The 27,610-nt window shown below is 44.5% G+C and overlaps 1 protein-coding gene across 3 annotated transcripts in view; it reads right to left on the bottom strand.

Annotated features, from left to right (window-relative positions):
• Positions 1–1,488: 1,488 nt before the first annotated feature.
• EXD2 (exonuclease 3'-5' domain containing 2) overlaps positions 1,489–27,610 on the bottom strand; it is a 30,346-nt gene continuing 4,224 nt past the window's right edge. For all 3 annotated transcript variants that reach the window (XM_077263203.1, XM_077263214.1, XM_077263224.1), the window contains exons 2-9: positions 27,003–27,351; positions 23,547–23,803; positions 21,323–21,449; positions 20,482–20,753; positions 5,604–5,710; positions 5,390–5,525; positions 4,493–4,849; positions 1,489–2,631 (exon numbers count right to left, since the gene is read on the bottom strand). In XM_077263203.1, the coding sequence (XP_077119318.1) occupies positions 2,415–2,631; positions 4,493–4,849; positions 5,390–5,525; positions 5,604–5,710; positions 20,482–20,753; positions 21,323–21,449; positions 23,547–23,803; positions 27,003–27,338 (1,809 nt within the window). In that variant the 5' untranslated portion in view covers positions 27,339–27,351 and the 3' untranslated portion in view covers positions 1,489–2,414. The remainder of the gene's footprint in view (positions 2,632–4,492; positions 4,850–5,389; positions 5,526–5,603; positions 5,711–20,481; positions 20,754–21,322; positions 21,450–23,546; positions 23,804–27,002; positions 27,352–27,610) is intronic.

Genomic DNA, 27,610 nt, shown 5'->3' with positions numbered 1-27,610 from the left:
GCGCCAGGCAAATTTTTTTTTATTTATTTTTTTTAACACTGTTAACCTGCAGATGGATCATGCTATTAAAGTGATAGATTACTTTTATTAAAGGCCATAACGCAATGGTGAACTATTATTTAGATTCATGTTAGCCGTGTCATTAAAAAAAGTACACATTCACCTTATTTTGTTGGCCTTCAGCAATAAGACTGAAAATTTAAAAAAAAAAAAAAAAGTTTGGTGAAAGTAAAGACCAGATTTGGCCCCCAATTCATCAACAGTGGTAATCATTTCGGGAATGGAGTGGAGCACAATGCTCTTTATTCATTAGAAGGCTCAGGCCCCTTAATGAACCAGGAGCTTCCAATACATGGCAGGCACCTCATCACAAAACATTACTACAGTCCCTTCTGGAGTAAGATTTGTGGAGTAGTGAAAGCAGCCATTTGTCATGAAGAGTTCTCACACCATTTTCTTCCCAGCAGTTACACACACACAAAAAAAAAAAAAAAGTTTTAGTGTAGCTTTGACTTGCGCCAATATGTTGAAACTTAAAAAAAAATATATATATATATATATTTTTTTTAACGCCAGAATTCTGATGTAAATGCTTTGAGGAATTGGGCATTTGGTCTGCATAGACAAGTTGAGATGCAAATTTAAGTTATGCAATGAGTAGAGTTGTGAATTTGACAATCAGTTTTTAGCTGCCACTTTGGAGATTTATATCAGTAATTACTTGACCGCAAGTACAATATACAGATACACTATAAAACAGTGTAAACTGACCTGCAGTGCATGTTTGAAATCCACAACAATTTCCCTAGCAGGTTAGCCTAGTTTTCTGTGCAGATTTTTCACATGTTATTGTAGCACATGCAGGAAATCCATAAGAAAAAAAACAAACAAACAACGCTTCTGTGTTCTAAAGAGAAATACACATGTAAAACGATACAGAGACTATCAATAAAGTTCTTTCCAAGCCAAGAAGCAAACAAAGCAGCTTTATTTAAAACAGGAGGAAGAAAAAAAAAAAAAAAAAAAGAAAAAGAAATGCAGATAACCCAAATACTCGTAGTTACGAGGCCTTTAATGTGCAGCATTCAGTAGGTTGCACTGATGACACATCGGCTCCCATTACAGCTGCATATGGTCAGAACTCTACTCCTAAACCCATGCATGTGACGAGGGTGTTCTGTCAGGTTTATGCAGCCCTATGTAAATCGCACTGGATTGGGGGTAGGGGAAGGGGTGTTGTGTCATTGCTCTGGCAGAAGTACTTATAAAAGTCACTGCTTACCAGTTGCAGCGATAGAGGACCCAAGTCCTTCCCTTTAAGTGAAAGCAGAGTGGAGTCCACAACATTCAGGAGAAGTGGCTGCCACAGAGCTCCCATTCCCATGGCTCCAGCTAAATGGATTACAAACAGTACTGCATGGCATACAAAGATAAAGGGAAAAAAAAAAAAACAAAAAAAAAACAAAACACACAAATCGGACAAGCAGCTAATATTAAATACTTTATGCTCTTACATTACATGGCTTTATGAAAACTCAGATTTCTCTACACTAGTAATAAATAAGTCACATGGGAGAATTAAATAAATAAGGAAATTAATGCACATAAAACAGGAAACCCTGTTCATCGCTGAACAGTATGGCACTCACAGGAGTAGAGAACATAAATCAACTTTAAAGAACCTAAACCAAAGAAAAATAAATAAGGCATCACAATTAAAAGCATGATGTCTTCAGCCAACATTTAACGGAAGTGCCCGGGATCAAAAAGTCATTAAAATGACTGCACTGGCCATTATACGGGCCAATGCATAAGGGGGCACAAAACCTATAGAATCTAGATGGCTTCATGGATTTAATTCTAGCGCAGAACTAGCATTCAATATCACCCAATGCAACCAGATTGTCAACCTGTCACATTTTATTTTGAGTGACAAAGACAAATATCAATGCCCGTTCACTGCACCAGTTTTAAACACAATCAACTAACATAGTCAGTCCAAGAAAAACAGAAGCCAGAAAGTATATGCTGCATAAAATAGTCAGCTGATACATCAAACAATTAATAGGATTAGTTTTCTTTAGAGCGCAAGATTAGCTTACCACTCCATATGCTAGCTGGATGCTAGCACTAAGGTAAAAAATGATGTTTGTTTTGTTTTTTCAGTTCTTTTGCTTTAGTATTTTTTTTTTTTTCTTCATGCTTAAGAGCCAAAAAAGGCTTTTTTTCTAATTTTTTAAAAAATAGTTTACCCAGCAAAAGTGGGATTCGCAGTTTCAAAATTAGGAAATGTTAATGACAAATCACTTCTAGTATTGTAGAGCATGGCTGTCATTTCAGCACATTATGCTGGCCCATGTCCAGCGTTAGGGTCGCAACAACCCTTACAATATCAACTGTCCAGAGTAGGCTCTTTATCCGAGCTGAACCGGCAGATCTGCGCCATACTTCTTGATCAGTTTACTATGATTATGATCAACAGCCCACTGCTTTGGAAGAAATTTGGGTGTCATCCTGTCCAGGAAGTGTTGACGCCAGCGTCTCTCCAATCCCATTAGGGATGTCAGGCCTCCTCTTGCAAAGCACTGCACCACTTTCAGTCCATGTGGTGTATAGGTCTCATTGAAGATTCTAAAGATAGAATTTAAGAATAGTTAAGGGTAGACAGATTTTGACTACCAAGTTGTACCTTACCATAACATGAACCACAGGTTTAGACAGCAGAAAATAGTAAAAAAAAAAAACCTAATTAAAACTTTAGACGGTGTAACGTGGAGAGGTCATCACCAATTTTAATGTAGTAATGTAAAATAAGGAAGCAATTAACTCATTTAACGACTTTCCACATTATTTGAGGAACTTTCAGGCCAACTTAACAGGAACATTGCTTTATAAGGTCCTTGAATTACCCAGTGTTAAGGTCCTTCAGCTGCTCAGCTTCTGCAGCCTCTGCTCACTCCCAGTACCTTCCTCTCCTGCTCTGCACCGATCACATGTCAGTGTGGGGCAGGAGGAGAGCAGTTCCCTCGGTGATAGGGAAGGATGTGGCGTCAGTGTTCCCCTCAATCACAAGAAGCTGCAATCTGGACTCTAAAATGCACACACTTTAGCAAGAGTTTGCTAAAAAGTGCATTTTAGTCTGAAAAAATACGACTATATTTAAAAGTGCTATACAGACATCCATGGTTCAATTTAGAGACTGTTCAAGTTTTGCATTGATTAAGAATTCACCGCATAGCCCAGCAGATAGTAAAATTGAGGCTAAAGTGGCAATGGGGAGCATAAACGGCTTCAAAAGTAGTATGGCTGAAGCCTCATTCAGGAGAAGGATGCATGACATCCAGGTTACATTGGTACAATGACTTTTCCCAGTTAAAAAGGTTTTCGAAATGAAAATAAAATTAAAAATGTATCAACTATATAATTGTCTAAGGGTCACTTCTGTCTTTCTATCTGTCCTTCTGTCTGTCTTTGTCACGGATATTCATTGGTCGCGGCCTCTGTCATGGAATCCAAGTCGCTGATTGGTCTCGCCAGCTGCCCGTCATGGCTGCCACGACCAATCAGCGACGCCACAGTCTGATTAGTCCTTCCCTACTCCCCTGCAGTCAGTGCCCGCTCCATACTCCCCGCAGTCACGGCTCACACAGGGTTAATGCCAGCGGTAACGGACCGCGTAATGCCGCGGGTAACTCGGTCACACAGGGTTAATAGCGGCGGTAATTTTTTACTATTGATGCTGCCTATGCAGCGTCAATAGTAAAAACATCTAATGTTAAAAATAAAATATACTCACCTTTCCTGCTCCTCACGATGCTCCGGTGACCACTCCATGCAAGTGGCAGGTTCCGATGCTAAGGATGGTATGCGACAAGGACCTGCCATGACATCATCACACCCTGGGACGGGAAGCTGCTGCCTGCACCGCACACAGGCGACAGAACTACAAGGGTAACCACGGAAGGTGAGTATATGTTTATTTTTTAACCTGTGACATACGTGGCTGGGCAATATACTACGTGGACATGCATATTCTAGAATACCCGATGCATTAGAATCAGGCCACCATCTAATATCCATTTTTTTTTTTTTTTAAATACACACAGGCCTGAACATTAACCAACCTAATCCTATGCAGAAGCTGAATTTATAATTTTACTTAAAATAGAGCAGTGCGGCATTTTATTTTCTAGCCTCTACAGATGTCAGAGAAGACTGAAGGTGGAAGTGACAGATGTTACATTTATGTGGAAGGGTAACTCATGACTCAGTTCTACATTGCAGACAATGAAGACCTGGTTCTTGCTGCCATAACTGCTCAAAGACTATCCAATAGCAAAAGAACTATAATGATTTACCATAAAGGTATGCGTAGTACATGTGCTTTTCACTGCTAGATAAAAAAAACAAACAAAAAACAAACACGAACAAAAAACACCTCACCAGAATTGTCACACACCAATAATCACGTCTTGCAACTTGTGGTCCTCACCTGGTCTCCAGGTTTGCAGCTTCCCGTAAGGTCTCCTCAGTAACTATGTTGATGGAGTAAAAAGCTCTGATCTCAGCCAGCAGCTGCTGTCTGCGGGTCTCTGGTAGATTAGTTGCATGGAGAATGGCTCTTGCTGCTGAACGCACCTGCCGCCTTACCGGATCCTCCAACATGCGCACCCCCTCTTCACAGCCAATTGGTGCAGAGAACTCGATGGCTAGTTGTTGTTTTAAGTTGTTGTCGTGATAGTTGGACACAGCGTGGCAAGCTGTGCAAAGCAGCAAGACATCGTGAGAATTATGGTCCTTCATCTGAATAGGAAAGTGGCGTCTGTACTCATGAGGTACAATATTTTTCCTACATAGGAAATTAGATTCTTTTGAAATCCAGCAGGTCATGTATAATTTTATTTAAATCTGAACCTCACTATCACTTCCACAGTGCCATTTGCATTTTTATATACCGACTACTAATGGCACTGCTGTACACATGCTGGGTAAAAATCAAGCTTTTACACCTCCAAATTCTGCTGTAACAAACTTTGAAGAGTCACAAAATGACACTTTGCTAACCTTTTGTGACTTATTGTGCTCCCACGCTGTGCACAGCTCACAGTGGGTGGAAGTGGGGCAAGGCAGCATGCCCTTGTCAACTTCATGACAAGCAGTGGCAATCCTTACACTACTAATCATGACTTGCATCCTTTAATGAATCAGGAGCATTTTCCCCCTCTAGCATGCCACCTCATCAAGACTGGTGTGAAAAGTGATGAATCATGGGTCTATGATCCACAAGTCATATTGACTTCAGCATAAATAAAAACAGGATAGCTAAATTAATGCAGTATGCGGATGCCATCACTGTGCATGATACAAAGGAGACCGATTAGACACCTACCGTATATAGGATTCCTTTTTCCCACAAACCACACAAATATTTTCCTTCACAGTTAGGTAGTAGTCCACACTTGACTCTGGCCGGCCAGAAGGTTCAAAGCGTAGTCTCACCACAAACGGGTCACTGCTGGTCAAGTCTAGGAACATAGAACAAAGTTAGGAAACAAAGTCAAGATTGAGAAATGTATATTGCTCACTCTCGAAAGCACACGGACCTCCAATGCCTTTGTCAAGATACCACTGGGCCTTCTTCCTATCACAAGTACACAGGGGCTGCCCATCGGGAGCATGCAGGAAACAGTTGTCATAAAGCGGCGACTTCCTACAGGGACAAAAATGGTTATTTGAAAGAAGCAAAAATAGGGATTTGTGTACTCATCGTAAAAGCCTTTTCTCCAAACTATTCATTGGGGGACACAGACCGTGGGTGTATGCGGCTGCCACCAGGAGGCTGACACTAAGTGATACAAAGAAAGTTAGCTCCTCCCCTGCAGTATACACCCTCCTGCTGGCTCTCAGCTAAAAAGTTTGGTGCAAAAGCAGTAGGAGATCAACAACATGAGCGTATAACATGTCACATTATATATGAGAGTATAGCATGTCAAATTATAAAACAAGCACAAGCTAATAAGAGGGAGCTGTGTCCCCCAATGAATGACTCGGAGAAAAGGATTTTACGGCGAGTACACAAAAATCCTATTTCTCCTTCACCTCATTGGGGGACAGACCGTGGGACATCCCAAAGCAGTCCCTGGGTGGGGACAACATCAGATCAGGCCGTGTAACCGCTACTTACAAGTGCGCCACCGCGGCCTGCAGAGTCCGCCTGCCCAGACTCACATCTGTGGAAGTGTGGGAATTATAGTGCTTCAAGAATGAATGCGGACCAGGGTGGATAAAAATCAATGTTTTTTAAAAAAAATCAAAAAAATCGGATTTTTTTGATTTAAATCGGATTTTTTTGATTTAAATCGGATTTTTTTCAATAAACTGCTTTTTGAGGAAAATATTTTACCATCCAAAGGTTCTTCCATCATGAGATAAAGCTGAGTTGTTTAACTCAGTAGAATAAAGGCTGTATATGTGTAACATTCACAATGCCATGCTCTTCCAGAGGTTTCTGTAGGATTAGTGGGCAGTTTCTCTCCTATATTATCACAGACGCTCGCTTTACTTACGCAGTTCTCAAAACTGAATTTGAATCCGCAGAGGTCCCAGCCTCTTCTTCATGGCAAAAATGTTACAACATGAACAGAGTTGAGAAAAAGACCTTAATCCTATTGTTCTACAAACCTATGAATACAGAATCAACCCCTTCAGTGCCAAGTCCAAGAAGTTAGACAATATGTTTCTGATTGTTTGGAGTGGAATAGATCTGCACAACACAAGAAGAATGTGAATCTAAGTGTTTTGAGGAGGAAGGGCAAGCAGACAAAAAAATGAAAGTGAAACTTTGAGCACAATACTGCAGCATAGCCACAGACAGACAAGTCTGGATCTGTTTGTGTGTACGATCTGAGGTTTATTACATTCTTTCCTTATAATGGCAGCAGGCCGTAAAAGAGACCCAGTTTGGGAATATTTTAATGAAGCTCCTTCGCCTATCGGTAAGGCAGGCATGCGTTCAAAAATGCAAACGATGCAACAAAGAGATGCAAGGCCTGATGGCGTGAATGAGGCAACATCATGAGAAGTGCGGTGATGAAGATGACCAAAGAAACACTTCACTATCAACATCTTCATTTCCCTTCTGGTTGCAGTTTTCATAATGTGATTTCAAACGGCAAACAAGTCCTTGGATATCCTTTTGACAGTATTTGCACTTTGCTCTTGCACCTTTCTTTCCAAGATCTGCTGCTGGCATCTCAACAAAATGAACCCAAATAGGGTCTCTCTTACGACCTGCCATGGCTCACACAGATCACTTATGAAGTTTGATTGTTACTACAGCCAAGTACTGCTGACTATCCAACAAGTTTGGGCATGTCAACTGAATGGAAAAAGAAACTAAACCAAAAGTGAAACCAAGCTAGAAGTGTGGAATTAAAGGGGCAGTATGAACAAAATGTGGAGGCTATTAATAGTTTATACAATTAAGACATGCTGCTTTTAAACACCTACCTATTGCCATATAGTAAAACAAAAAAGATTTTTACTTACTTTGGGGTCCCCCCCTCACCCTGGCGTTAGATCGTTGCCCCTAGTTTCGTCCGTGTAACTATGGGCGCACATGCGCACTGCTCTCACTTCTCATTTTAATCGTGATTTATATTAAAAAAAACCTTTTGATTTAAATCAGTGATTTAAATCATGATTAAAATCATGATTTAAATCGATCCGATTTAAATAGAAAAAAATCTTTTGATTTAAATCGTGATTTAAATCATGATTTAAATCGGCGTGATTTAAATCAATCCACCCTGATGCGGACTGGAGGAATTCGCAAGCTTGCGGCCGTGCTTGCCGACGTCTGGTGCCTAGAGCCCTCAGACAGGGAGATAGGCTGACATCTAGCACGGAAGGACTCCTGGATGGTGAAAAGAATCCACCAGGCTAACATGGCTGATGAAACGGCTAAACCCTTCTTGTGACCGTCAGGAAGCCTACTTCTTACCATCAGGAAGCCCAAGTAAAGTGTACAACCTTCAGAAGGACTCCATCCTCGATACATACCCACTCAGAGCACTCAATTCTTCCAGATTATGGAGAACCCATACAGTTTTGTGGACTGGAGCCGAAAGATGAGAAGGACGATGCCCCTGCAACAGTGGGAATACAATACCACCTTGGTAACGAGGTAAGGGGATGGCCCAAGGGCAACCTTGCCTTGATGGTAATAAGGAAAAAAGTCTGAAAGAACGGAGCGGCGAGCTCTGAAGACTCATCAGGATGACAAGAACGCAGAGGAAAAAAAAAAAAAAAAAAAAAAGGAGCGAAAAGTCTGTCCGAATCAAAAAAAGGACTCTACTGTAAGATCCCCAGGACCATTAAGGTCCCACAGATCTAATGGTACGCGGTAGGGAAGAACTACAGGTGAAGACTCCCTGCGAGAAAGTCCATATTTGCAGTTTGTCGCAATAAGATGGAAAAATACTAGTACCGCAAGCGAGAAAACCTGACATGGTCAGTGCGGGTCTCCCAGGATCACTGGGGTCCTTCCTGCTTCCAAAAAGATCTCGGAAGTCGTGCAAGAGGGGTTATGGAAATTGGTACCATGGAAAAACAGAGCATGCACTGCGATGGTCTTGGATCTCGAGGCCGAACCATGAACTGGAGTACATTGGTGTTCAGTTTAGATGCCATCCGACCTACATCTGGGAGTACTCCAGTGAAGGCAGATCTGATGGAAGACTTCCGAGTGAAGTTCCCACTTACTTGAGGAGAAACCCTGACGGCTGAATATGTCTGCTGCCCAGTGTTCCATCATTCGGTGATCTCAGCAGTACATATCCCTGGAGTAGATCTCGGCCCATTAGAGAGTGCGAGGTACCTCGGCCATGGCGCTTTATTGTGGGTACCTGCTAGATGATTGACGTATGGCACAGCCGTGGCATTATCCAATTGAAGATGGATGGTTGACCTGCCTGAAGGCAGTGGACCTGCTGTAGGATTAGCCGTACCGTTCGGATCCCCAGAGCAATGATCGGGAGAAGGCTGGCATTGGTATTCCCTAACAACAATTGGACCAGGAGAAGACTCTGGATGAGGAAGGAGCTCAAAGACTACCCTTTAAAGCCTGATTGACTTGCTGAAAACGAGCGGAGTGAAAAACTGCTTCCATTGTCTTTTTCCTCAGAACCCTCCTAGCGAAATCGAATGAACCGAGGGAATGAGTGACCAAGTGCACGAGCTCCCTGTTGAAGGGCCACTACTTTGACTCGAGAGAATTACCATCTTTCTTGTGCGGGATCATCCTCAAAAAGGATCTGCTGGGCTGGGAATGAGGAAAACTTGTCTAAGTTTAGCTGCTAGCCCAAGTGATAGGGTATCGCAAGTGATAGACGACTCAGCGTAGTCCTGGAAGAGCGGCTAGAAAGTCGACCAAATAGGGCAGGACGACCATGCTTCTACGGTGCAAGAGGCACATGACAACCGCCATGACCCTTGCGACCACTCTGGTGCGGTAGCCAGGCCGAAGGGCAAGGTCGTGACTTGAAAATGCTGTTCGAATGGAAAGGCAAAGGGATTATTGTAGAGGGGAAAAATAGGAATGTGAGGGTAAGAATCCCGAATGTCGATGGATGCCAGAAACTACACCTTTTTCTGTTGAAGTAATGGCTGAGCAGAGGAACTCTTGTTCCCTTGTTAGTCTCCCGCTCAGAAGATTTGATTGGCCAGCTGTACTGTCTTCGGGGAAAGGTTACTTGTGTGAATCGAAGTAGTTAAGGTCTCCGACCAGGAGACTATTGGTCAAGCAACCCATGTGGCGGCTAAGGAAGGGTAGAGCGCTGAACCCGAAGCCACAAGACGGAACGAACCAGATTTGCTAGCCAACCGTCTGTGGTATTTTAAGTTGATGATACATCGGGCAGGGATACTGGTAGGTATACCACAAGAAATTCTACCCGGTTAGTCTGCCAAGTGGCAGAATGCAGGGCTGCATCCAGCAGGTCAGGAAAAAAAACGTCTCTTGCCATCGTCGTGCAGAGTAGAAAATTAGGAACCCTCGATCCACCATCCTCTTAGCAGGAAAGTGGAGAGGAATCGTCCGCTTTCTTGCATCATCCGCTAAATAGTGGTGATACAAAGGGGGGTGCCTCTGTACATCCCTAGAGTTGAGGTCCCCGGGTGGACAGGGCAGGTTGTCTGGCGTTAGGCCTGGATGCAGAAGAGGATACATGGAGGCGACACTGCATGTGCTTGTCTGTTGATGGTGCGGGGGGGGGGGGAATCTGTGCCCTTTAAAGGACCCGTCACCCTTAAAAATCAGACCAGGTATGGCATCCCACGTAGAGGCTTCTGTCCAGTGAATTGCTCGTCAATTTGTTGATGATATAAAGAGGCAAGTCCCTTGTTCTGAAGCTTTGGCAATCCAAGGCAATATCCGATCCATATTCAGAGCGTTCTCAGCAAATCATAGGGTAGGGGTCAGGAAATGAAACTACCGTTTTTTAGATGCCTGTACGTTTTTCTAGAAGACTTGCGGCCCCTGCTAGCCGACGGCTCCCATGTAGGAGAGGGATCATATATATCGGTCCTGTGAGCACTCTGAGCCACGGAGGGATTCAATCTCTTGGTCAGAGAAACCATGGGTTGCGGTTAGTGGCAAAGTCCACTGAGGGGGACTAGGTACTCAGGGATAAACTGGGATCAGTGGCAGAGGGCTCCAGAACTCAGTTAGGGTGACCAGCTTCGGATTGATCATGTGCCCTTAAAGGCACATGACCAGTATTCACTTGTCTTAAGACCGGGGCATTTTTCAAGGATTACGCCAGAGGTGAAGCCCCTTGAGGGGAACTAGGTACTCTGGGAAGAGCCGGGATCGGCAGCGACGGAGGGCTCCTGAGCTCATTTGAAATAAGTACTCTGGGAAAGGAGACCGGCTTCTGGCTGGTCATGACTTAAAAAGCAGAGAATGCTGGTAATGTGCCCCCTTTAAACTAGGGAACCTTTAAGACCAGGGAATGCTGGTCATGCACCTATAAGCCCAGCGACTACTGGGCATGCGTCTTTAAGACCAGGGAATGCGGCCATGTACCCTTAAGACCCGTACTTTTAAGACCAGAGCTTGCTGGACAACCAGAGATTGCAGGTCTTATGTATTAAAAACAGGGAACACTAGTCCCTTTATGCTGCCGGGGTGCGTGCGGGGGAGGGGTGCGGAGAGAGGATTCTCCTTACAGAGATTCTGGGTCCCCTGTCTGGAATAGCGCTGTCTTCAGCACCGAGTACCGCCAATGCGATGCAGCAGCCACTTCCGGATGAGCTCGTGTCCGTAAATGGCAGGAGGATGAAGATGGCTGCCGAGAATAGAGTTCTCGTCCTGAATGAGAGGCGCCTAAATAAGGGGGCGGAGCCTGAAGCACGGTCTAGCATGGGCAGAGTTCCGGGTTGCAGCTTACACAAACCCGAAGCTGGGGGGCTAAATTTTTGAAGCCAGCTGGCGCCAAACGAGGGAAAAAAACGCCGGTTGTGCAGAGCCCTCCAACCGCTCGAGTCCCGGCACTTACCCCAGTATGCAGCTTTGTTCAGCAGGTCAGAAGTGTGCTGTTGCTGCTGTTTGGACAGTGCAGGGACAAAGAAAAAAAACCCTCAATCCATCGTCCCCTTTAGCAGGGAGGTGGAGAGGAACAGTCCACCTCCTTGTACCATCCGCTTTTAATAGTGGTGGTGCAGTGGGGGCTGCTCGGACGCCACGCTGGAATGTGCCTCTGAACAGCCGAGGGTAAAACCTGGTGGGCAGGGCTGAATGTACGGCAATAGTCCTGGCTGCAGAAGAGGATACTGGAGGTGCCACTCTAGTGCTCGTCAGATAAGGGAAGGGGGGGGGGGGGGGAAAGAGATCGGTGCCCTTCAATGGGCCTGTCGCCCCTAGAATCAACTCAGGCAGTGGCTTCCCACGTCGCAGGAGAGGATACAGAGAGGTAAAGCTCCCGTGCTCCCCTGTTGGTTCAGGGAGATCGGAACATGAAAGAATCCGTCGCCCCATTCGTCCTTTGTAAAGGTAAGAAAGTTTTTGGGTCTGAATAGCAGACCCGTCCGTGTGCCTCCTATGGAGACTAAGCAAGAACTGGTTCTCTGAGCCAGCAGGAGGGTGTATACTGCAGGGGAGGAGCTAACTTTCTTTGTATCACTTAGTGTCAGCCTCCTAGTGGCAGCAGCATAACACACACAGTCTGTGTCCCCCAATGAGGCGAAGGAGAAATAGGTTTTACATGTACAGGTGCTTCTCACAAAATTAGAATATCAAAAAGTAAATTTCAGTTCTTCAATACAAAAAGTGAAACTATATAGAGTCATTACAAACAGAGTGATCTATTTCAAATGTTGATTTCTGTTAATGTTGATGATTATGGCTTATAGCCAATGAAAACCCATAAGTCATTATCTCAGGAAATTAGATTACTTTTTAAAATCCTTTTTCAAGCTGGTGTTATAATCAGATGTTGGCCTACTGAAAGCATTAAGCTACTTACTGGTAGCAGCATTTTTCGGAAGCCCATGACAGCACCAGGAAACCTACAGATACAAAAGGGCAGCACCTCTCCCACGTATCAGTTATATTCCAGAGATTGAGAGGACTACCGCGGTTAGTAGCGCATGATAGATATAGATATATATAGAGATAGAGAGATATATATATAGAGAGATATATATATAGAGAGATATATATATAGAGAGATATATATATAGAGAGATATATATATAGAGAGATATATATATAGAGAGATATATATATAGAGAGATATATATATAGAGAGATATATATATAGAGAGATATATATATAGAGAGATATATATATAGAGAGATATATATATATAGAGATATATATATATATATATATATATAGAGAGATAGATATATATATATATATATATATATATATATATATATATATATATATCTATATATATATATCTATATATATATCTCTATATATATCTCTATATCTATCTATATATATATATCTATATATATATCTCTCTATATATATATCTCTCTATATATATATCTCTCTATATATATATCTCTCTATATATATATCTCTCTATATATATATCTCTCTATATATATATCTATCATGCGCTACTAACCGCGGTAGTCCTCTCAATCTCTGGAATATAACTGATACGTGGGAGAGGTGCTGCCCTTTTGTATCTGTAGGTTTCCTGTTCCTGAAGGGCAGACCCCCTCTCTTGTAGTGCGTTTTTCGGAGGCCCATGACAGCACCACGAGAGATTTACAGAGATGTAAGCTACCTTAGGGAGGGACTATAGCCTGCAGCACCCTTAACCGGAAGGTGAGATCTGAGGAGCACCCCAAGTCCAATCAATAGTGTTTGAAAAGGGTGGAAGGGGATGACCATGTGGCTGCCTTACATATCTGTTCGATTGATACTCCACATCTCTCTGCCCAGGATGATGCCATGGCCCGGGTGGAATGCACCCTCAGATTCTGCGGAGCCGGACCCCCACCTGCTGTATAAGCCAGAGAAAGCCTCCCTAATCCATCTAGCTAGTGTGCATTTCGATACCCTATACCCTTTCCTAGGACCCTGAAAGGATAAGAATAGTGCATTCTCTTTTTTCCAAGTATCAGTGACTGAGATATAATGCAGAAGACATCTTCTGACATCTAAGTTATGGAGACTCTTCTTTAGAGTTAGAAGGATTAGGGAGAAATAATGGTAGAACCATTTCCTGAGCCCTGTGGAAATGTGATACTTTTGGCAAGTAAGCTGGGTCCGGCCTGAGGATTACCCTATCCTGCAAGAATTCAGTGTAAGGGGGAAGCCTGGAAAGTGCTTGAATATCTCCTACCCTACATGCAGATGTTATCGCTACCAGAAAAGCTGTTTTGAGGGATAGTAGTTTTATTGAGGCTGATTTGTAGGGGTTCGAAGGGCTCATTTGTCAAAGATGAAAGGACTAGATTAAGATCCCACATACTCTTATGTATGGGCCTAGCTCTACCCACAGCCTTAATAAACCTCGAAAACCAATAATTGTTGGCAATATTACAAGAAAATAGGGCTCCCAGGGCTGAGATTTGTACTTTTAGTGTACTCGTGGAAAGATTTAATTCCAATCCCTTCTGCAAAAATTCTAGAATTTGGCAAGCCATTTTTTATATCGAAGTCTGATATGGCTAGGAACTTGTTCCAAGTTCTAGAGTAGATCTTAGTTGTAACCTGCTTCCTACTCTTCTTGAGAGTATCTACTAAATTCAGGGAGAAGCCTCTGTCCTTTAACAACGACCGCTCAAACTCCATGCCGTTAAATGGAGTCCCTTCACTTGTGGATGGCTGATCGGACCTTGGCAAAGCAAGTCCAGAATGTCTGGAAGCACCCAAGGATCGTCCACCGACATTGTCCTGAGCCATACGAACCAGGTCCTAATGGGCCAGAACGGGGCAATCAGTATAACTTTTGCCCCATCCTCCCTGATTTTCCTCACCACTAGAGGCAACAGGTTCAGTGTCGGGAAAGCGTAGGCCAACTGAAAATCCCATTTTATCAGAAGGCATCCACTGCCAGAGGATTCTCCCTGGGATTCAAGGAACAAAATTCTCACTTTTCTGTTGCATTTGGTGGCAAAGAGGTCTACCTCTGATTGTCTGCAAATGGGGTCAATCAGATTGAAGATGTCCCTGTTTAAAGACCATTCGCCTTGCCTTAGGGTATTGCGGCTGAGAGTCTGCCTTTATATTTTCTTTTCCCCTGATGTGGAGCGAAGTTGAAGATAGAAAATGTGTCTCTGCTGTCTGGAAAAGGCGATCTGCCACCTGCATCAGAGCCTCGGAACGTGTCCCACCTTGATGGTTTATATAGGCCACCGCCAACTGGCTGTCCGAAAGGATCCTGAAGTGGTGACCCTGTAGGTATATGAGGAGTTTAACCGATAATTCAATGGCCATTAACTCCCTTTGGTTGGATGAAGTCGTTGTAAGGGAGTCCCATTGTCCCTGAACCACGATGTCACCCATGTGAGCCCCCCACCCTGAGGGGCTAGCATCTGTGGTTATCACTCGAGTTATATCTACTACCCAAGGAACACCTACGGCTAATTTATCCCTGTCTAGCCACCATCTAAGCAACCTAAGGGTTAATGGGTTCAATGTTATTTTTTCATCTAAGGACCCTCCTATGGCCCTATCATTCCTCAAAACATCTTTTTGAAGAGGTCTAGTGTGAAGCTGAGACCACATGACAGCCGGAATACATGTCAGGGACCCTAAAAAGGGACATGGCCTGTCTAAGGGTCATGGTGGGTTTATCAATTGCTTTTAACACCAGATGCTGAATTTGAATTGACTTATCCGGGGGAAGACAGCACTGCTGGGTATCTGAATCCAACAGCAGACCTAGGAACTTTTGAACTTTAGGGGCTGTAACCGGAATTTAGCATAATTTATTATCCAGCCTATAATGTTCTAGTTTTCTCCTAGCCACCTCCCATTGCGATAGGCAATGATCCGCTGAATTCCCCACTATGAGAAAGTCATCAAGTATGGGACAATGAGAATATTGGATTCTCGCAAATGTGCCATAACCTCCGCAACTATTTTTGTAAATACTCTGGGGGCAGCCGATAACCCAAAGGGAAGTGCCTTATATTGAAAGTGGCAAACTATTCCCCCCATAAAAACCGCCACCCTTAAGAGTTGTTGGAAATCCGTATGAATAGGTACATGATAGTAAGCATGTTATAAAGCCACTACTACCATGAAACAGTCTTTAAACAGCATCTTTATTGTTGAACTAATAGATTCCATTTTAAAGGTATGTTTGACCAAAAAACTATTGAGGGACCTAAGATTTATAATGGTCCTAAAAGTTTTATCGGGTTTCTGGATAAGAAACAGAGGAGAGTAAAATCCTCTACCTCTTTCAGAATCTGGGATTTTTATCAGTACATTTTTCAGACAAAGATTTGACTTCCGATTCTAACGCCGACTGTTCAATGGGAGAAGCACACAGGGGAGCAAGTTTAAAGCTATAACCTGGGATACAATTAAACTCAAGTTTGAGTCCCTGAGAACGCATCGCACCCAGTTACTATTTGTGATTTCTGACCATACAGCAGAAAAGGCCAACAACCTCTCCCCTACCGGCAACTCTAGTCATTGTTCTGGCTTCTTCCTTTCCCTCGAGGAACGACGGAACATAAGTCCCGTACCTCTTCTACGCCTTTCTTCCCCTCTAAATCGGTCCCTAGTGGGTGAAAATGTACGTTTTCTTCCCCGACCAAATCTTTTCTTGAAGAGACGACGATAAGACGTGTATAGATTGGGGAACTTCTTATCGCCATCATTCTCTAGTAATTCATCCAATGCTGGACCGAATAAATACTCTTCTTTGCATGGAATGGCGCAGAGCTTTGATCTCGCCTGAATGTCCCCTGACCAGCATTTCAATCATAGGGCTCTTCTCGCAGCATTAGATAGACCTGCCGCTCTAGCCGCCATCTTCACTGAGTCGACAGAAGCATCTGATAAGAAGGCAGCGGCCTCCTGGATGACTGGTAGAGCATTTAACGTAACGTCTCTAAGAAGCACCTTCCTTTAACTGGGATTCCAACTGGTCCAGCCAGACCAGCATTGATCTTGCTGTACAGGTAGATGCTACTGCTGGCCTTGAGGAACCAGCTGCCATTTCCCAGGCTCCCTTCAGGAAGGAATCTGCCTTCCTGTCAAGTGGATCCTTAAGAGATCCCAAATCTTCAAAAGGCAGCGAAGCTCGTTTTGGAGACTTTGGCCACAGCTGCATCTAGTTTAGGGGCCTTGTCCCAAGTATTGACTGCTGGATCGTCAAAAGGATACCTACACTTTAGAGCTAGTGGCAGGGAACCTTTGTTCTCAGGCTTCTTCCATTCTTTAAAGAATAAGTTCCTGAATTTTCTCATTTAATGGAAATGATGTACATCTTTTCTGATCCAGTCCACTGATCATCTCTTCCTTGGATAACTGCGGCTTGGGATCTGCAATGCCCATTGTTCCCCTGACTGACTTGACCAATTTGTCAACTATCAAGAGGTAAACAAAAGCGGCCCGAATATTCTCCCGACGAGGAGGTCGAGGAACATGAATCGTAGGAGCCCTCATCTCCATCATCATTCCCTGAAGAATCAGAGACCCGGGAACCTTTGGATTTTGAGGGTCCGGCTTGAGATAGGGACTTAAGACTCTGCTTAACTTCTGCCCTAATCATTTCCTTCAGGCTTGTCGCCATATTGGAAGATTCTTCCGCTACCTGAGGGAGTATAGCAAGGCAATGTAGTCTTCCTAGACTTAGTGCCACTCCACCCTTCCCCTGAGACCTCACCGTCTGCTGGATACAGGGGACACAATTTTTTCGGGCATGAATCTGGTAAGGGGACTCCACAGAGGGTGCATTCCTTTTGTTTAGCCTTACCGATACACTTTTTCCCCTAAAATAAATGATATGAGGGGGACTGCGTCACTAAGTGCACTTTCTCGTAGATCACGTACCAGTGGCTGCAGAGAAAAAAATTAAACAAAAGATACCGGAATACGAGGGGGGGGGTCCTTTCTGAATGATGCGTCCGATCCTTGCTTGGAGGAGCTTTTACGACCGGAATTGTCACTTTTCCTGGCATGGTCCTTGGCTTTGGGCTTCTGACGAGTCTCTTCCGGCAGCAGGCCCTGCTGCTCATGGTCACTCTCCATCCTGACGCTTAATGGCAGAAGCAAGGGTCCGACCTGGAGCCTGCTTATATCCCCCTCTTCCGGTTCAGCAGATTTGCCTGGCGCTGCCCCCTGATTCGCCGCCCCCCCAGGTGCAGGTGACAGGCAGGACCTGCCTTACAATTACCGGTGGGCGCCGCCATATTGGAGCCACCGCGCATGCGAGGCAACCCCGACAACACACGCCGACTCCGCCCCTAGACAACACCGCGGCACCCAGCGCTTCCTGTCGGCGCCGAGAGCAGCGCGGGACATCCGGACAGACAGCGGTGTCCCGGACGGCCCCCCGGAATCGCATTCCCACACCCTGGGAACACAGCGAGGGGCACATACTTGCCTGGCGCCGGCTGGAGACAGACCGCTGGCCCACCGCTCCCTGCTGCCAGCAACACTGACGTGCAGCCCTGCCAGGACCACCGTGATGCCTCCAGGAACTCCGCACCGGCCGAGGTAGGAGACCCCCTCGCTACCGGAGTCGGCCTGGGCCTTCTGTAGGATCCAGTCCCTATAGGAACAGGAAACCAACTGATACAAAAGGGCGGCACCTCTCCCACGTATCTGTAGGTTTCCTGTTCCTGAAGGGCGGATCCCCTCTCTCGTGGTGCTGTCATGGGAGTCCGAATAAATGTATGTTCAGTAAATGCACTCAATACTTAGTCAGGGCTCCTTTTGCATCAATTACTGCATCAATGTGGTGTGGCATGGAGGCGATCAGCCTGTGGCACTGCTGAGGCGTTATGGAAGCCCAAGGTTGCTTTGAACGCAGCCTTCAGCTTGTCTGCATTGTTGGGTCTGGTGTCTCATCTCCCTCTTGACAAAACCCCATAGATTCTCTATGAGGTTAAGGTCAGGCAAGTTTGCTGGCCAATTAAGCACAGTGATACTGTTTTTAAACCAAGTATTGGCACTTTTGGCAGTGTGGACAGGTGCCAAGTCCTGCTGGAGAAAGAAATTTCTATCTCCAAAAAGTTTGTCGGCAGAGGGAAGTACGAAGTGCTCTAAAATTTCCTGGTAGACGGCTGTGCTGACTTTGGTCTTGCTAAGACACAGTGGCCCTACACCAGCAGATGGCATGGCTCCCCAAACCATCACCGATTGTGGAAACTTCACACTAGACCTCAAGCAGCTTGGATTGTGGCCTCTCCACTCTTCCTCCAGACTCTGCTTTTCATTTGGTAATCTAGGTCCCAAAGTTTACTTTCATCTGAAAAAAAACCACCTTAGACCACTAAGCAACAGTACAGATCTTCTCCTTGGCCCAGGTAAGACATCTGGCGTTGTCTATTGGTCATGAGTTGCTTGACACAAGGAATACGACACTTGTAGCCCATGTCCTGGATTCGTCTGTGTGTGGTGGCTCTTGAAGCTATGACTCTTGCAGCAGTCCACTCCTTGTAAATCTCCCTCAAATTTTTGAATGGCCTTTTCTTAATCTTTTCCAGAAAGTGGAAATCCCAATTGCTTGTGTGCCTTTTTCTACCACATATTTTCCTTCCACTCAACTTTCCATTAATATGCTTGGATACAGCACTCTGAACAGCCAGCTTCTTTAGCAATGAACTCTTATGGCTTACGCTCCTTGTGGAGTGTGTCAATGACTGCCTTCTGGACATCTGTCAAGTCAGAAGTCTTCCCCATGATTGGGGAGGGTTCTGAAACAGATTAAGGAACCTTTTTAAATGCTTAGGAAACCTTTGCAGATGTTTGGTAATTATTCCAATTTACTGAGATAATGACTTGGGATTTCATTGGCTGTAAGCCATAATAATCAACATTAACAGAAAAACCCTTGAAATACATCACTGTTTGTAATGACTATGAGTTTCACTTTTTGTATTGAAGAACTGAAATAAGTTGTTTGATAATATTCTAATTCTGTGAGAAGCACCTATACATATATTAATTTAAAATCACTTTCAATTTTGGAAAAACCTGTTTAAGAGAACAAGATTGGTTTTAAAGTGATTATAACTTTAGGACAGGCCATCACTTTACGCTTTGTTAAATGTGTGCAGATCTAGGAGAATTGACCTAAAGAGCTGCATTTAGGGCAATTTCACACCAGGTGTTCTCAGCATTTTTTTCTGCAGCAAAACCTGATGATCTCTTGGCAGGAAAGAAGCCAAAGAAAAAGAAAAAACAAAACAAGTGAGATTGGGGAAATAATCAGCCACATGGGATTGTGATGTCGAGAGGGATTCTAGACACCAAACCAACATATGGATACGTAGCTGGGCTTTAGTGTTCCAAAACATGCCTATAGCAAAAATCTGGATGTTTGTGAGCAACAGTTTTCAAGCTTTAGGGCTCATTTTCACTTGCGAGGAAAACAGACGAGTGCAATCTGATTAAAAAAAATAAATAAATTATATATATTTTGCACTTGCATAACAATCGCATACATTACATCCGTTTTTTTTCGGTCCAGATTACGGACCGTTTTTTCTCTCGCAAGTGGAAATGAGCCCTTACTCTGTGTTAAGGTCTCTCATACAGCAAAATAGTGCATGCACAAGTAGTCATATGGCAGTAGCAGTACCCCTTGTTACAGAGTAAGGAACAGAGGTGTACTGAGCTTGTCTGCATCTAGGAATGGACATTGTCATTGGAGAGGGGTCACCAAATCTGGACAAGCAAGATTTTCTTTATGTACATAAACTTATACAAGGGTTAGTATAGGACTTATCAACCATCAAATTCTTCTGTGATAGTCAAACTGAAATACCTCACAGAATATCCCACTCCCAGAGGTTTCTTCTTATTTTTGCGGGGATCGCCCTGAGAATTTGTGCTGGACTGTTCTAGAAGACCTTCCTTCTTCTGTCTGGGAATGATGTTTATATCTCCATTTACACCTTTTCCTTTAAACGGAACATCAATCAGCCCTTGGCATTTGCTCAGAATGAATTCCCATGGGGTCGAATCAGAGGAGAAGAAGCCAAGTAGCTGTAGGAAAAGTGCTACAGAAACCTGGGCATCTCTGGCAGCATAAAACACCTGAAAAACAAAACAAAAAAAAAATGTTAGAGGATCCTAGTTGACCAACTCGGCTGCAGTTTTAAGATGCTTAAAGTTTCTCACCCACACTGTTGAAAAGCTTAAAGGGAATCTGTCACCAGGTTTTTGCTACCCCATTAGAGCAACATAATGTCAGAGGTACAGACCCCGATAACAGCAATGTCATTGAGCTGCTTGCTGTCATTTTCATAAAAAAAATAAATAAATCACTGGTTTATTTGCTGCAGATCTAGCAGTGCTCGGAATGCCACTGTGCAAAGGCAAAAGACTGCTAATCTGTGGTGGGGTTATACCGAGCTCATGAATATGGAGAACTATACAGCGGCAAGTTTACTAGTCCTCTAGTGACAAACATCAGTTTTACCAGCAGGAAATCAAAATTACCCTATGCAGCCCAGTAAGGGACATGAATCAGTCTCTGCCTCTACATTATGCTGCTCTAAGATTAGATGGCAATTCTGGTGACAGTCACATCAAAGGCAAGATGACAAAAAAAATAAATAAAATAATTGATAGATGTATTATGCAAGGGGTATATAAACACATACCTGGTCCTGTGTGAATTCCTCGGCGTCCCAGTTACTGCAACGAAGCTGAAAAGATTTGTCCAGAGGATAGCACAGGATAGTTTCAGACAGCGATTTAAGACTCAGGCTGTTTTGAAAAATGTCCCTCCTGAAAATAAAAAGGTAAAATATAAAATAATTATATATATATTTATATTTTTAAGGGGTAAAACAAACAGAACTTCGTTTTGTCACAGTGTAGAAAGATTGCCAGTGACACCTGTTACTTAAAAACCTATTCTCACAGAGTGAGTCCTTTTAAGAGGCATGGATCAGGCTTGGTTTGAGTGTCCAGTTACTATGTGACTGTACCCACAAGCTCTCAGCATTCTCGGATTCCGGCGACGAAGGGCAGTCATTTGACTACAAGTATGATTTACCGTATTTTTCGGACTACAAGACGCACTTTTTCCCCCCCAAAAAAAGGGGAAAATTGGGGGGGTGCGTCTAATAGTCGCAATGCATGCTTACCGGCAGTGGTGTGGTGGCGGCGGCAGAGGTGCGGTATGGCGTGCACAGGGTCCCTTCCACCGGTCAGGTGACGCAGCAGCCCGGAATGCAATGTGAGCAGCAGAGCCGGGTTGATCACCGGTTTATTGATGGTGGCGGCCATCTTCCCGAGGCCACGCGTGCGCAGATGGAGTGCTCTGCTTCACGGGGCTTCAGGAAAATGGCCGCGGGAGGCCGTGCGTGTGCAGATTGAGATCGTGGCGGCCATTTTCCTGAAGCTGAGTTTGCAGATTTAGATCTCGGCTTCAGGAAAATGGCCGCCGAGATCTCCATCTGCACACGCACGGCCTCGGGAAGATGGCCGCCGCCACCGATATTCAGCCCGGCTCTGCTGCTCACATTGCATTCCGGGCAGCTGCGTCACCTCACCGGTGGAAGGGACCCTGCGCACGCCATACCGCACCTCTGCCGCCGCCACACCACTGCTGGAACCCCCCCCCCCCCCCATGGACACCAGGCTGTGGCGTCACCCACCTAAGCAGGAAGGGACCCTGCTCAGGTGCACGCCACACCGCATCACCCCACCTCTGCCGACACCATGCCTCCTGTGACCCTGCTCTGCCACCGCCAGCCCTCAGGTAAGATACTGTAAATTCGGACACTAAGACTGACCCCATCTTATAAAAAAAATAAAAAATTCTGCAATATTCACCCCAAATTTGGGGTGCGCCTTATGGTCCGGTGCGTCTCATAGTCCGAAGAATACGGTACATACAGGCTCATACCAACTAGACCATCTAGTAGGAATGTGGCCATAAAGTCTGAAAATCACATGCTTGCTTATCACCAGAAAATCCTGACAGGCTGTGGCAACTGTAAGGCTTCAGAAGTCTGCAGTCAGACTACATACTCATAGCAAGTCTGGAAACCCCTTTAAGATCTTTCAGTGTTACATTATATACTGTATTTTGCAGACTAAGAGGCACTCTTCCTACAAAAAGTGGAGGAAAATGGAGGGGGGGGGGTGCAACTCCTGTACCTGCTGCTGAAGAGAAATGAATACTCATTATATTAATCCCCTTTAGTAGCTGGCACACATATGCCAGGAAGCTGCAGCCAACACTGTGCCCACTATTGAAGCTCAGTGAATATTCACTGCTCTCCATACACACTCCAGGCGTGGGGAGCAGCAAGTATTCCAGCAGCTGTCCTTGGCTTGTAGGCAGGGTATGACATCACTGCCATGTGATGCTTAGAAGCATAAATCAGCTGTTGCCATCAGAACAGGACGCTGCGAGGGAGCGTAGGGAAGGCAAGCAGAATGGTTTGTGGGTTTTTTTATGTTTTTTTCTGAAAGGGGCCATGTATGCCAGGATGGGGATGAGGGAGACCATGCCTACCAGGATTGGGGATATTAGTACAGAACTGACCACATTTTGATTTCATTTTTTTTTCTCCTGTAGTTTCCTCCTCTAAAACCCAAGTGTGTCTTATGGTCCAGTGTGTCTCAATCTGAAAAATCTGGTAGTTTGTGTCTGAACAAAAGATACTTGCCACATTTAAATTGATAAAGTTATATACTAACTCCAGTTTGACTTAAGTTACCCTTATATTACTGTGGCATCATGAACTGTATGAGAAATATAGTTTTATTCTAATACCATGTACAGTAAATAACCAGTTATGTAACTGGCTAATCCCAATTTACACAATTGCTTGGATCAATAGTGAATACAAATCTGTAAAAGACACCTACCTATGTCTCATTGCAAGATAGCGTATGTCAACAATGCCCTTCACAGAGAGCCCATACTCATTCATCAATTTGGAGGCATCTTCCCAACAACCTACACCGACTTTCAGAACATTACTGGACGCCAGAAGAGCCACTAAGGTGTTGGGAATGTTGCAGCTAGTGCTGACCAAGCGAGGCAGACGGACCAGTACACAGAAGCCACTGTGGGAGGCCATCTGTAGCAGGGAAATCGGGTTTGCTCTCCCATCTACAGACACCTGAAAAATAAATAGATAAGATGAAGGGTCACAATGGGCCGTTAGCATAAGTTAATATTTGAGATTCATTCTAAGAAGCATACCACGTATTCATGTAGTACAGAGTTTCCATACAAAGCCAGTTACTACAGCTGAGCAAATCATCTCTAGAGGCAGTGTCCACATTTAGGTCTTTAACAAAAAAACACAACCACACACACACGTAGGGGCCTAGTAATCAGAAGAGGCACCAAGAATACCAGAATTTGAGGTCCAGCTGAAGGTCACACTGCCCTGAGAGAGCTGCCACAGTTTACATGTGAATTTTCAGACTAGAATCATTTAAGACTTTTTTGCTATACAATCCTGCAGAAGAGTCATCGCCAAGTTGGATAACCCCCTTTAAAAATAAGTTTAGTTTCATCTTCATAGATGGATATTGTCAGAGCGCTTTAACAAGCACTATTGCAATTTACTGCCATTAATATGACAGACCACTACTGCTATCACTCTCCAGAAGCAATAGGGATCGTAAATAGTGCACGTGTTCTGCTGCCTAGCAGGGGAGGTCGGTATCCAAGGCACCAAGCCATAAACAATGTTAAGGGTGTTTTTAGGGCATGACCAATTTCACTACCTGCAGAGAAAATAAACTCCCTTCCAGTCTCTATACTGTGAGACTGAGTGCGCTGCAATCACTGTCAGCACTGAGAGCCTGCCCTCCACATACAGGCTGCCTAGTAGTGTGCAGGGAGTACAGCCACGGTCACCATAACTCCCTGTACCCAGATATGACTGGGAAAGAACCGCTGCAGGGAGGATACTGGTTAATTTTATCGCTGTAGCCACTACTGAGGTGAAGAAATCCTTCTTGTGGTTCTTGTGTAATCAGCGTTAGAAGTTTTCAGCTAATGAGATGCCTGTGCTTCTGGGCAGGACTGTAGGCAGAGTGATCTTCCTGCTCTAAGCAAGAGAAACCATGGAGAGACCTACCCACAGGCCGCCTTGAAGCACAAACATGTTCCTCATCATAGAGACAGACTGTGCTTTGGGGCAGCCTGTGGGCAGGTCTCTTCTTGGTTTTTCTGGCTTAGAGTAGGAAGATCACACTGCCTACAGTCCCGCCCAGGAGCACGAAAACTTCTAACACAAAAACCACAAGACTGATTTCTTCACGCCAGGTATCATTTTAATCAGTATAAGGCTGTGTTTCCACGGTCAGTAAACGCTGCTTGTTTGACGCTGCAGCGTCAAACAAGCAGCGTCCAGATGTTCCAGCATAGTGGAGGGGATTTGATGAAATCCCGTCTCCACTCTGCGTGGAAACCCGCACGCGGAGGCCCTGCGACTCCGGACATGCTGCGCGTCTTTTCAGAACGCAGCATGTCCGTACACCTTGCGGGGACGCAGCGTCCCCGCAAGGTATATCACAGGGCCCTATGGCGAGGGGTGCGATGATCCCGGATGTGTACTGTACACATCCGGCACCATCGCGTCCCAGGAAGGGGGCGGGGCTTATCGCCGAGCGGCTTCGCCGCTGCGACGATAACGCCGCGTCTCCGGACAGTGGAGACATACCCTAACACTGCCAACCTGACAGTCAAAATCCTGCAGACAGGTTCGCTTTTATGCATTTTACCATCAAATTAAGCCTATATCTGCAAGTAGGTAGTATTTCTGGGCATGAACGGCATTCAATATCTCAATAACGGCTGAAAGTTTTAATAAGCAGAAAATTGCTTGCATTTACAAGCACTTGCAGTACTCATTTATGAAGATTGGAATAATCCTTTAAAAGGGAGTGTCAGTAGGATCAACCCGACATCGGGTGTAACAGTATGCCGATGTTGGACTCCCCCTGTTTGTTGTGGGCTCTGGCGCCGAGTCTGCACCTTTCCGGGCTCATGTCAGCTGACATGTGCCTGCAACAGCCTCAGGTGGAATAGTGTTCCACTTGCGGCTGATAACTAGTTAAATGCTGCTGTCAATTTCTGACAGCGTCATTTAACGTGCTTACCAGAAGCACATCACTAATCCTGCCCATGGGTGACCCCGTCACATGATCGTGGGTCACCGATGGTTTGTAATAGCTGGATTGCTATGAGAACCGGGTGGCGCTCATAGCAAGTGAGCATTTCTGCTACACAGGCGATGTGATCATCACCTGTGTGTAGAGGCAATTGAAGTAGTGCAGCTTCTAGTCTCCCATAGAGGCTATTGAAGCATGCAAAAGGTAAAAAAAAAAAAAAAAAGCCCTGAAATGACCATACTAACCAAGATTTAAAATACAAAATTGTTATGGCTCTGGGAAGGGGAGCAGAAGAGGAATATGCAAAAATGAAAATACCTATGGTCGAAAGAGTTAAGGTGTCTATATTGTCATAGAAGATGAATAAAAGGACATCTTCCTAGTATTTAGATGAGTTGTTCGGGATCCATGGACTGAACACAGATCGCCAGAAAATCTGCCTCCAGAGCTCATTTTATATGAAAGCGATGTTACCAGGGTGAGACATGTAATGACTGACAGTCTACTCTCACTGCATAGTAAAGCAGAAATTAGCTTAGGCTCATCTCCAGCAGCACTTTTGTTCTCCAGGCACAGCTGATGGCACCATTACAACCAATACCTTCAGCTGATCTCATAGGCAGTGTTGGGGAGGGAAGAACAGAACACACACACGGCTTAGGAGGGTTTGTCAAACTGACAGATTACCTTTAAAAGGAGGTATAGTAAAGGATAAAGTAACATCTTGAAATGGGCAGCATTCATCACATCAATTAACTTACATTTGCAGACATGCCTTCTCTGCTCACTTTACAGCAGTCACGTATCCCCTCAGTTGTGATCTGGCCACAAATCAGTTTTTCCAGTTTTCTGGAATAATGTGCCTTGTCTACGCATGCACCTTTCCAACTGCATACTGACATGCCAAGAAAAGGGACATCGCTGATGACAACGCCGACTACGAAGTTGGCCTAATTTGTCTAGATAACATGTGCCCAGTAAATGCAGCCAGATTACTACAGAGGGGTGGGGGAAAACTGCATGACTAATATAAAGTGGGCAAAGCAGGCACTATTAGAAATGAACTTGTAAGCAAGTCAAAGTTCATGTGCTGGGGAATTGAAGATAAATATTTTATACTCGAAAGTTTCAAAACTTTTAGATGTACGGTAGCAACAATGGCTAGGAGAGCCCAAACATCTGAAAACATACCCACTCGCAGTCCACCCCAAGTACTGGGTATTCGTCAAGGTCTCGCTGTAATGAAGGCCACACCGCCTCCCATTCTTCAGCCTTAGAGACTATTTTTATTGGAGCCTGCAGAAGTTTTTCCACAGAAAACACAGATCGTTCTCTTTCTAAAGATTGATGCACTTTCTGATCCGATCCATGGATCTCTGCGGCCAACGCAGTACACAAGTCTTTGTGGTCAACATTAGTACACAGCTGCTGCCTCCGGCGATTGATAAGCTTCCACAGAACAAGACATCCAACTGTAGTACCCACCAGAGAGGCGACACCAAGGGTTATACCTGCATGTCTGGGCATTCTGCTGCAAGACCTGGTAAAGAGTCAAGACAGAATTATGAAAACAGTGTCTCATTTTGCTTTTAAGTACAGACCAATCACAATTTTTGAAAAGTTGTATCTAAATCCAGTCCAACCGGGGGATGGGGGGCGGTGTAAAGGAAAAAAAACAAAACATTTGATCCGGTATTTGGATCATATTCATCCATGCAAATCAATGGGCCCGTGGAAACCATAGAATGAAAGGGTTTTTCTCATTTATATAATTTATTTAGCTCCATTAACTACACAGC

Source organism: Ranitomeya variabilis, chromosome 1 (assembly GCF_051348905.1).
Source record: "Ranitomeya variabilis isolate aRanVar5 chromosome 1, aRanVar5.hap1, whole genome shotgun sequence".
Lineage (NCBI taxonomy): Eukaryota > Metazoa > Chordata > Amphibia > Anura > Dendrobatidae > Ranitomeya > Ranitomeya variabilis.
The sequence above is the reverse complement of the archived record's forward strand: the minus strand, read 5'-3'. Positions and strand labels throughout refer to the sequence as shown.